Source organism: Dermochelys coriacea, chromosome 3 (genome assembly GCF_009764565.3).
Source record: "Dermochelys coriacea isolate rDerCor1 chromosome 3, rDerCor1.pri.v4, whole genome shotgun sequence".
In the NCBI taxonomy this organism is placed as follows: domain Eukaryota; kingdom Metazoa; phylum Chordata; order Testudines; family Dermochelyidae; genus Dermochelys; species Dermochelys coriacea.
The window spans coordinates 95,274,575-95,286,484 of record NC_050070.1 but is presented as its reverse complement, the minus strand read 5'-3'; the positions used below and the strand labels follow the sequence as shown (position 1 = coordinate 95,286,484).

At 39.4% G+C, this 11,910-nt stretch overlaps 1 protein-coding gene across 3 annotated transcripts in view; it reads right to left on the bottom strand.

The window, feature by feature from the left end:
- Positions 1-3,263: 3,263 nt before the first annotated feature.
- CLVS2 (clavesin 2) overlaps positions 3,264-11,910 on the bottom strand; it is an 87,583-nt gene continuing 78,936 nt past the window's right edge. For all 3 annotated transcript variants that reach the window (XM_038397535.2, XM_038397534.2, XM_038397538.2), the window contains 2 exons: positions 9,276-9,496; positions 3,264-4,512 (listed from right to left, as the gene is read on the bottom strand). In XM_038397535.2, coding sequence (XP_038253463.1) covers positions 4,425-4,512; positions 9,276-9,496 — 309 coding nt within the window. In that variant the 3' untranslated portion in view covers positions 3,264-4,424. The remainder of the gene's footprint in view (positions 4,513-9,275; positions 9,497-11,910) is intronic.

The following is an 11,910-nucleotide window of genomic DNA, read 5'->3' as shown; positions in this document are numbered from 1 at the left end:
ATTCCATTCCTATGATATCATACTAGAAGCCCTGAATTGAAGCAACTTCTCAAGACCAACCCCATGCATTGCTTTCCCTTATCCTTCACATACACATCTACCTTATGGCCATCTACCTAGCACTGGTGATATCCCAACAAATCATCCCCAAAAAGCAACTGAAGGGTTTTTTTGTTTTTAAAAGGAAAAATCACATCGATCTCTGATGCCTGATTTGAGGGTATTTCTTCTCCTGCTTCCCCAAACCCACCCTTTCCTGAAATCCTGAGGTGATGCCAAAACCAACAGAGCAGAAGAGGACATGCAGTCAGAGGGTCTTTTTGTTAAGTATTCCCAACCCTTTTGCATGATGGTTCTCAGAAGGTTTGGAAACCTTTTTAGTCACCATTATAGTATAGGCCTAAGTAACAAAAAAGGAAAGGTATAATTTTGTCTAGTGCTATACTTAGAATTTGTTGAGCTTGCAATTAAACAGCACAGAGGACATTTCTCTGCGTAAAGCACTGAGGTAAAACAATGCTTGTGAATGTACACTACAAAAATATACATTTCCTTCAGCATGTAGACTTGATTAAACTAAAATAATGGTTTATTTCTGTGAAGAGGCATAATATACTCACTGGAGTCTAAAACAATTCTTTTTTATATTGTACAAGGAACTTGCACTCCTTCTGGGACGTAACTGAGATAAAAACCATGTTACATGTAATCATTTTTGGATCTGAGAAGTCATGTACATTTTGGTATTTATAAGAGGTTACTGTGACCTGATCCAATGCTCAGTGAAGTGAACAAAAAGATCCCCATTGAGTTCCTTGGGTACTGGCTTAGGTCTTTTGAGCACAAAAGGTTCCATGAATTCTCAATATTTTACAAGCATCAGTTTTACACACAGAGACATAGTTTAAAGGGAATTATTAGAGCCTGTTTAAGACCTGTAACTATCATTTTTAAACCATATGTCTTCTTCACTTAGTCACCAGACTAACTGCATTTAATACTGCTATCTAATTCCTTTTCCATGAAAGATTTATTTTTTTCCTGACATTTAAGCAAAATAGCACAGAACTTGGGTTAATACTGCCCAAACAAACAAAAGCAGGAACACAAGATTCCAACCTATGTTTGAAGTTATACAACTGAAGCATTAATGGTACAGCACAAAAACGAATCATCCATCTTCCATAATAATGAAAGTAGCTGAAATTTGGACTGAAAAATGGACTGAAAACTATTACAAATTAACCCTATTTTTAGACAAAATTGGCTTTCCTTTTGCTAAAAATTATTTTCTACAAGAAGCAGAAGCTAGAAACTCCTTCTCTGTAGATGCTGACAAGTTAAGTGAAAAGCTTTATGCAACAATTGTTTTTTCTCTTATTCACTCTCAGATTCTTATCCAGTGTCAGGAATTGCTGCTGTAACATGAAATTGCTTCTGCTAGACATAGACACCAAACAAAATGCACTGAAGTTCAATTCTTCAGTGATGAGACTCTTTCATGGAAAAGTTAGCTTTGTTCTTGGTAAAAGGGTGAGTTCTCCAGTATGTAAGCACTCTACTATATCCTATGCTTATGCTCAAATAAATTTGTTAGTCTCTAAGGTGCCACAAGTACTAGTTTTCTTTCTTCCTACTATATCCTAGTTTTACTTTTTGGAAAGAATCTATAAATGCTCATTAAAGTGAGGACTAGATTAGGCATCAGAACACATTACATAAATTGCAGTTAAGTGCATCCTGTAAGGAATTAAAAACAAAAAACAAATTAGCCAGTTGGTATAAGAAGTTTCATAAAGTCACATTTTTCTACCATGAAGCTTCATAAAGATTTAAGAGGCAAATGATCTCATTCCTACATTTAACAGAATCTAGTGAGCCTACACTTCAACTGGTTTAGATTAAAATCAATAGAGTTATGCTGATTTACAACAGGATCTGGCATTGTCTCCACAAAGCTTCAACCAAGATTTGGACCATCCCTATCTTTAGTTATGCTGAGACAAGGAACATTAACTCTGGGCAAAACTTTGAAACCCATATGCAGGAAAAAACTTCTATTGTGAGAATTTTGCCTGAGTAAGGATTTCAAGATCAGGATTTATGTGAACATACGATTTTGCTATCCCTGAGTGCCCAGTATGTGCAGCATACATCCAAATATGGCATCTTTATGAGCCTTCGGGGTGTAAGTTGGATATATAGCATGGTGTTACTCTGGTTGTGATAGCGTAATAGCACAGAATTCATAACTTGGTTCCGTAGTCTGTTAAAAGGGTAACAATAGTAATAAATATACTTGTTTCCACCATTGAAAAGGAGGTTTCTATAAAATCTGGGAGATGGTGTATTTCAAAGGTGTGAGCACCTACAGTTCCCACAGACTTCCGTTGGAACTGTCAGGGCTCAACATTTTTGAAATTCAGGGCCTGTATATAGTTATGAAATGAACAATATTTTCAGGGTATAGTTTGTGTGTAGAAGTACAATGATTTGTTCAAAGAGATTCCTGGAATATAATCACATGTTGAGGCATTAAGTGCAGACATATACCTCTCAGCAATCTTACTAATCAATCAATCAATAAGTAAGTACTAAAGCTGTATCTCTGTTTTGCTTGTACTAGTCAGATGACTTATGGTGGTTTCTGGGTAAAAAGAGAGGATGCCACTTTGGAAGGGGCAGGACGAACTTCTGACAATACGAACGTTCATGCATCTTTATAGCTTTAGTGCTGAAAGAAACAGTTCTCCAGTAGGATTTCTTACTTAAAATTCTGTATTAATTCTTCACTCTAAAGCCACCACTGGAAATGATAAGTGACCTGTGAATAATATCTTTGCGTTTTAAATAGAAAACACATCGTTGCTGTAGTAGAAGATCTTCCTTGAATCACAGACACCTCAATATTGGTGTTTCTAGGGGATCCCAAGGTTCTTCCCAGCTGTTAGGGACCAAGTAAGAATACCTTAACTGATTCTGATATGTTCCTACAGTACCCCTACTATTCAGCAGTATGATCTTGGCTTTCCTGTGTCTTCCCATCCTTGTCTGAGTGCAGTTTTAATCCCGATGAAGATGTCTGGTCAAGTTCATGGGCACATTCTCATCTTGATGCATATGCATATCAACACAACAGACATGAACTTATAGCTCCCAAATTTCAGGTGACTTAGTTCAGTCCATAGTGAAACTGGTTGCTCTTATGAGATAAGAGTATTTCTGTAATATGGCACATGTTTAATATATACAACTACACCACAACCGAAACAAAAATGTCTTTAATGGCTATGTTGAGTAGCTTGACGATGCCTCATTCATATTAATCCGTGCTTGAAGTGAGATGCTGTACATAAGAGTCTACTATGCTAATGATCACAGTCTCAATATACAATCTATAATATCTCTAAGTATATTGAATAGGTATGATTTATTTTTTATAAACCCTTGATTAAATATACTTGTCTAACAATGCCACTTCATATGTTTGTTAGAGATTGGTAAAAATATATATGTATTCAGTCACCGAGTGCACAGGGTTTCATAATTAACCCTGAGCCTGCAGCTGCAGTTCAAAATACTAGTTATTACACTGCATTGGGATGAATATTTTTTCACTCCAAGAGAGGAAAATGTTCTGGAAAAATTCTTGAAGTGAACATAATATGCAACAGAAGTGACTCCAATATGGCACATACTGAAAGGCCCAGATTAGGCAAATGAGCTTCCAAACCCACAAACTTCTCTTGTAAACTAAACAGAACAAAAGCTCACAAATCCATACAGCCAAACAACGAGGCAGGAGAGGCATTTGTTCCCTGCTCATCTGTTACCTCTTTTCCCCTATAATGCATGACTTATCCCAAGTCACCACCCAAAATCACAAGGTTACTGTGAAATTAATTCCTGTAGATAGTGTTGTAACCAGTGTGGTTTTACCTATCTCCAAGTTCTTATATTCCCCCTTATCTTTGAATGCTGCATGAGCATGACAGGGAAAAGAAAAAAAAACAGTCAATATGATAGCTGCAAGATAGCTTCCTATAGAAAGGACAAAACTTAATTAACGAGTGTGTGTGTATGTGTGTGTGTGTGGGTGTTCATTCCCTTTTTACAGTGCTTTTCACAGACAAATTTTAATAATCACTTTTCCATATTACTTGCCTACCATAACTTACAAATTCAAAGTGGAAGATTACATAATATTTACAAACAAGTTGGCACTTACAGAATAAATTCTTTTTTTTTTTCAAACCCAGGGCACCCATGTTTCAGGCAGACTAGCATAACCTGCTGCCTGATTACATTATGCTACATTAACATGAATAAATAGAATTCCAGCTGGTACATGCCTTTCCAATGGTTTGCTTGCTGCTGAAAAGCAGTACCTTCCACCCCAATTCACGTTCGATGCTCAGAAACTGTTAGTCCAGTGAAAGCAGAGGCTGCATGTTTTCCTCCTCATTTTTATCCAGGCATTTTGGCACCCCAGGATCTACAACTGACTGAGATCTGTAAAAGGAAAACATGTTTTGACTTTTCTTGATCGAGACAAACAAAAGTACATCAGTTTTTTTAAAGGGCTCAGAAATAATGGCACAGGCAGCAAAACTATCTTATCACAGCAAGTGATCAGAAATACCCTCATGAAACAAATGCAGGGAAGGGCCAGTGCTGGTTTGCTGATGTAGGAGTAGAGAACAGAGCAACAAGGCAGGATCTCTCCCTAACACACAATATAGTGCAAGCTGTCTACTCTGTCAGCTCATGTACTGACCTACTCCACCAAAAAGTGAGAGCCTGCTGGTAAAGGGGTGCATCCTGCATCCAATTGGCTAATGGAACACTGCAGTTGGTAGCACATTTTAGTTAGAGGCACAAGTTTCTACTTCTGTTCAGAAGGGAAAAGTGCACCCAGCAGTGCATTCCACCAAGCCAGTCCCATTGAATCCTGCCATGGCCAGTAGGACTCCCAGAACAGATAACACATCCCTCAACCTCCATAATCAGCTTTACAGGGCTAACCAGGGAAGGATTGTAAGGCTAAAGTCACTGATACTTGTGAAGCTCTTTGAGATCCTCAGATGGAAGGCAATATAAAAGTGCAAAGCTGGTGTTATAATACCCTGCTGCAGCCTTGATTAAGGGGGCAGCTTGGTAGATGGCACTTTCTAACACTAATTTCTGCAGCTCCCTGGGTTTTCCATGGAAACCTTCCATCCATGTACTAACTAGGCTTCACCCTGCTGGGCTTTTGAGACTAGAAAGCGTCACTTCCAGAAGAGGTCTGGCTTCCGGCCTTACATGTTCATTCCAAAACCAAAATACTTCATTTCAAAAGCCAGTAAAAATTGTGAAGTGTCAGCAGTCTAGTTCCCTATTATACCATTTACAGAATTCAAGCACCTAACAAAAAGCTAAGAACACTACGAATTCTGCACTTCTTGCATGGTAAAAAATAACACATACTGGACCAAGTGCTGTACCAGTGTAAACGGGCACTGCTCCAAGGAAGTCAACGGAGTTATACATTTATTCCAGGAGAGAATTTGGTCCATCTTTCTCATCAAGTACAGTCAATAAATAATAATAATCGTGAGCTTTTCAGGGCAGGAATTCTGTCCGTTTTATATAGCTCCTATCACAATGGGGTCCTGATCTTGTTCAAGTCTTTGGCTATTACTGCAATACATGTAAATAAATAATAATTCTTCCCAATGAAAAAATAGAAATCTTTCTTTTCCAATTGTATAAAGCCCCTGTTTCTACCTTCATCCCTTAAACCTATCAATGGCATGGCATTGAAATATTGCCTGTCCTCGGTCACAACTTTCTGTACTTTTGGGAGAGATACTTCACATTGTGGGATGGAAGAAGGAAATATTTTAGTGGCAGACACATAACCCTATGTGTGTCTGAGTGTATATGCATGCACTCATATACAAGGTAGGAACAAGAAAGAGAAAAGTGGTGTAGGCAAAAAAGCTCACAAATAATGGGAAAATATAAAAATGTTTGACTACAGTATCTTCTGGAAACCCCTTTGTTTATCTTTCTATTCTTACATTAATATTTATTTCTGACCTAATAAATAATAAAATAATGCACTTGTTCCCAAGTACATGCTGGAACTCGGCACTTGTCCCCAGGTTCAGGAGGAGAACCCTTCAGTAGTGTTAATAAGTTGGTGTGCTCGAGTGCAAGGCTAATTTCTCTGTTATATTTCACTCTTCAACAGGTAATTTAAAAAAACCCTCTGACACAGGAGGCATTGCGATTGTCATTTCTAAGGAGCCATACTGAATTTCAGTGAACCCACACTTTTGCTCATGAAGTTAGTAAACAATCAAGTATGACACAGAGCTGACATGCTTACAATCTGGAAGAGAATACAGAGATGACAGTCACCCTTCACTAGTTTCTTGCTATGCTGTTTAAGGGTGCCCTGACTCTAGTGGCCTTGCAAGGGTGTACATTCCCTCCATCCCACTCCCTGCAACCGGCTGTATACCCCATATTTCCCACTGTAAGCAAGTGAGCAAGGTGGGAATGGAGTGGGTGGGGCTGAGGATCCATCATCAGTATCCCTTTCAGGCTGGACATTGAAATTTGCTGAGGTGGCAGGGAAAGGCACCACAACTGTCACCAAATAATTAGAAATGAGAGAGAATGAGGACACGGAGGGCATATATGTACTGATTTCAGTCAAGCCACATATGGGCCTGGAGAGAGCCCCCTACCCAAAACCCACAAAAAACCTGAACAAGCCTTCAAAGGGAAAGACACGTTCCAGTAAAATGTAACATCTTCCCTTAATATTCACATCAATGAAGTTAGCTTTAAAAATCTGTGGCTGCTTTTGCTGTACTCATCTCTCAATGTTTATTGCTTCTTTAAAGCACCTCTCTCTTTCTCTCTCTCTCTCTCTTTCCATACTGTGGTACTTCAGTGACACATCAAGGTAACAGCAGCAGCGCTTTTTCATTTCTACAATCATTCTTCCTCAGATGGAAGGTATTTTAAATATTTTTAAAAAATCTTCTATCCCCCCTGTGAAATAGGGTGGTATTGTTAACCCCCATTTTAGTGATGGTAAATTGAAGCACAAAGTTGAGTTGTAAAGGAGCCTTAGTACAAATGAGAATTTGGCACAGGAAGTTTAGTAGAGACTAGAACTCAGGTTTCTTTACCAACAGAACATACTTCTTCTCAAGTTTGGTTCACCTAATCCCAGAGAATTTGAATGAGCTCTAAGGCATTTCTGAAGGATACGTTATGGATTTAAAGAAGGTGTATAGGAGCAAGCTGAATGACAGAGTAACGATATTATTGGCAGAATTTTAGTTTGTGAGGGCAGTAGTTACTGAAATAGCAAAAGGAGTTAAACAAGAAAATAGTTGGCTTTGAGATAAATATAAAAGCCAGGAAATTCAGATAGGGCTGTCACTCTACTCTTTGTTTGCTCTCTTGTTACTATAGATGTCAGACAACAGTGTGTGCTGCTGCATACCAAGGCAAAACAAATCAGTCATGTGTGCTGTTGGATACCATACCAGTGTAATACCTAGGCAAAACAAGTTAGTCAAGGAGAGAGCATCAGCCTTAATTCTGAATTTTACTTACTTCTGTCATTTTCTATCTTAACCTCAACTTTATATTTAATAAACCAAAGCTCCAGGGCTTTCTGTCCAGCATCCTGACGGCTCCTCTCTTCTGCAGAAGTTGCACTTAGGGCTTTCTGTATTCAACAGCTGGGAAGGAGAATTCCAGTGTACACTGCAGATGCACTATGCAGAAATCTGAAGGCATGCATTTCAGATGCAAAACATTCAGTTAAGTTACATGCACACAGAAATAAAAAGTTTTTGTTGTTGTTGAATACCCTCTCCTGTTCTCATGTGTCTACAACCCAGATGGAAAGAATACCATTCATTGAATCTGAAGATTCATTTGAAGGCTAAAAGTGAAGGGTTTTTCAAGCCATGAATAAAATGGGGAGAAAATAGATGCATATTCTACATTAGAAAAACAGAATGAGGAAGTCAGTCAATTAATTGCTGTGCTTCTCTAGTCTACGCTAGAGATTTGCCTCTGGGGATCTGCCCTTGGCCCTCTGACTGTCTCCTGTTATACTCACCCCCTTAGGTGAGATCATTTGCTGTCATGGCATCAGATACCATCTTTACAACGATGAGTCCTGCAGATCTACATCTCCACCTCTGCTCTCACCCTCTGTCCAAGATTGCATAACTATCCATGTCTCATAACTCCTCATTAATCATGTGCAAGCTGAACCAAATTTCTCATCTTCACCCACTCAAGCCCTCTACAATCCTATTTGTTCCATCTTTTTTGATGACTCCATCATTGTCTCTGTCTCTCAGGTTCAGGATCATTCTTCTCTACTCCCATAAAACTTGTAAAGTAAGTGAGAATTATCACTTCTCCCAATATACAAATAATAATAAACTAACGTTTCCCTTTTCTCTATTTCTACAACTCTCATCCCTCCCATTTCCAATGTTCTGCAGTCAAAATTATCTTCCTTGTCCACAACTCTGAAAAACACTTCCCTCTGTTAGAATTCCTCCTCTGGCTTCCTCTCTCTTTCTGCACCAAACTCAATCTCTTTGAATTAGATCTTCAAGTCTGAATCTGAACCAGTTGCTGAAAGCAGATTTTGCCCCCTCATCCTCACTTTAAAGGCTCTACATTGTTCTTTCCTGCCTATATTTCTGCTCTCATTTCTTGCTACTCCTACCCACCTATGCCCTGCACTCTGACAACTCTGCCTTCCTATCATTCCATTTGCAGTCTTGCACTTCTTTTCCATACTATCACTCCTCTAATGTGCTAAGCCATATTGGTCTCCTTCAGCTCTTTCCTAAAAAACTAACTTGTTCCAGTTGGTCCTGTCCTCGTGCTATATAACTGTAAGATAACAAACTACACTATATAAACAAAGAAATCACAGCATACCGAGAGATTTGGCACTTTCTGTTCTCTCTTTTTCTCCCCATTACTTGGTCCTTATGTAGTCTAACCTATTGTAAGCAACTTGGTGAGGGACTTTCATTTCTTATCTATAAAGTGCGATGTACACCTACTGTAGAAATTACACTGATTATGATTCTTATGAAAATCAGTGTAGCAGACTTCTTTCAAATGATTTCCCAGGTTATAAATTGTTTGGGGGAAATTATCTGTGGCATCAAGAACAACTATTATAAGGAATTAGGGAAGTGTTAACACCACCAGAAGCTGATTTAACAAACCTCTTCATGGATTTGGGAGAGAGATCTTTTTCTAGTTCTTTCGCAGGAGTGCTGTAGGAATCCACACTGTATTCACTGTCATCATCATACTCATGGTCTAGCAGAGTTCTCGCCCATGTGCCCATGTCGTAGGGTGGCAGCATCCCTCCAAACTCAGAAGGTAGGATCTCAGGATGAATTAGCTGATGCAGACTGTTGAGATTATTACCATGCAGAAATATCTGTACATATGAGAATAAAGCCAAAGAAGTGACACAAATCAACACAGCACAGAATAATATAATGATTATAACTGGAAATAAATATTTATACTGGGGCCCCATTGGGCTAGGTGACAGAAGCAGACAGAATCCTTGCCTTGAGCTATCATTTTGTGTCTATGAGCCTACAAATCCACAAGTGAATCACTTTAAGCATATGAACAGTTCCACTTAAAGAGTTTGCAAGATTAAGTGTCAAAGATGACTAGCATACAAAAAATTAGAAGACATAATCCAATACATATTTTTTCTTTAAGTGTTGTAATTCCATAAGAAATGAATATTGACTTTTACCAGCTAGCCTTCAAACATTCTCTGAGTTTTTCAGAAACAAAAGTGGTTTAGGACAGTGGTTCTCAACCCTTCTTTACCCAGGTACCCCCTAAATCTAGAGAGACAAACCTGCAAATCCCCAACCAGGGGGAAGGGGAAGGGGGGGGGGGTCACAATTACAAGTGCTGATGTAGCAGGGCAGAGCAGTGATGTGTCTCCTTGGAGAGCTGCTGCCTCCTTGTGGAGTCAATGGCTGTGAGGGATTCCCTTCCGATGACAGGGGAAGAGCTCTCTTCTGCACTGACTCTGCAATTTTTGATTTTGCACCCCCAAACTAGACAGGCTGGTGGCTTGCTGAGGTGAGTCAGGGGGTGGAGGTGGTGCTCCCTTCCCAAGCCCTGTGCCTGCGGCTGAAGCCGAGCCAAAGTGCCCCAGGCCGGGGCTGAAGTCCAGTTTATTTTGGCCAACCCCTGAAACCTGCTGGAGGCCACAGACCCCTAGGTTGAGAGCCAGTGCTATAGACCACCTAACTAGGCCTACCCCCAGAAACCTGCTGGGGACCATGGACCATTGGCGGAGAACCAGTGTAGACCACCTAATCGGGAAGATGTTGATGAAGATTTTTAAAAACAAAAAACAAAACCCCTCACACATCCAAAGCACAGGACTTGGTGGTGATGGGGGACTTCAACTACCCAGGCACTTGTTAGGAAAATAATACTGTGGGGGCACAAAATTCACGAGTTCTCAGAACATATTGGGAACAACTTTTATTGAAGAAGGTGAAAAAAGTGACTGGGGAGAGGGCCATTCTACCTTTGATTCTGAAAAATAGGGAGGAACTGGTTGAGAATTTGAGGGTGGAAAGCAGCTTGGGCGAAAGTTATCATGAAATGAAGTGTTAATGTTCCTAAGGAATTGTAGGAGGGAAAAAACTCCAAGAATTAGCAGGTAAGGTCCCATGGGAAGCAATTATTCAAGAGTTTTCTGTTTTTTTAAAGATGTACTATTAAAGACACAGGAACAAACTACCCTAATGCACAGGAAAGATGGGACATATGGTAAGAGACCACACTGCCTTAACCAGGAGATTTTAGATGACCTGCAACTCAAAAAGTCATACAAAAACTAGAAAATAGGTCAATTTATGAAGAGTGAATATATATAAAAAAAAGCCAACACAAACATGTAGGGGGAAAATTAGAAAGCTCAAGGCACAAAATGAGATTAAACTACCTAGAGACAAAAAGAGTAATAAGAAAACATTTTACAAATACATTAGAAGTAAGAGGAAGACCAAGGACAGGGTAGGCCCATTACCTATTATTTTCTTTCCCTCCTCATTAAGTAATACATCAATGGCTGAAGTCTTGAGTGCCTTTTTTGTTTCAGTTTTCACCAACAAGATTAACAATTATCTGATGACTAACAGTGAACATCAGTATAAATGGGGTAGGATCTGAGTGTAAACACATGTTAAGAATTACTTAGACAAGTTAGGTGTCTTGAAGTCAGCAGAGCCTGAGTAAATACATCGTAGAATAGCACTGGCTGAAGAGATCTCAGAGCTATTAGCGATTATCTTTGAGAATTTGTGGAGGATGGGAGTGATCCCCAGAGGACTGGAAAATGGGAATAAAAGAACACAGGGAATTACAGACCAGTCAATTTAACTTCAGCACCAGGCAAGATAATGGACCAAATAATCAAAACAACTGTGAAGCACCCAGAAGATAATAAGGTGATAAGTAACAGTCTATATGGATTTGTCAAAAACAAATCATGTCAAACCAACCCAGTTTCCTTCTCTGACGGAGTAATAAGGCTTGTGGATGGGAACAAGGGGAGCAGTAGACATAATATCTCAACTTTAGTAAGGCTTCTGATATTGTCTCACATGAACTTCTCAAACAAACTAGGGAAATATAGCCTAGATGAACCTACTATAAAGGTGGGTGCAAAACTGGTTGGAAAAGTGTACTCAGAGAGCAGTTATCACTGGCTCACAGTCAAACTGGAAAGGCATGTTGAGCGGGGTTCCACAGAGAGATCCCTGGAGGTCCTGGATCTGGTTCTATGCAATATCTTCATAAGTGACTTGG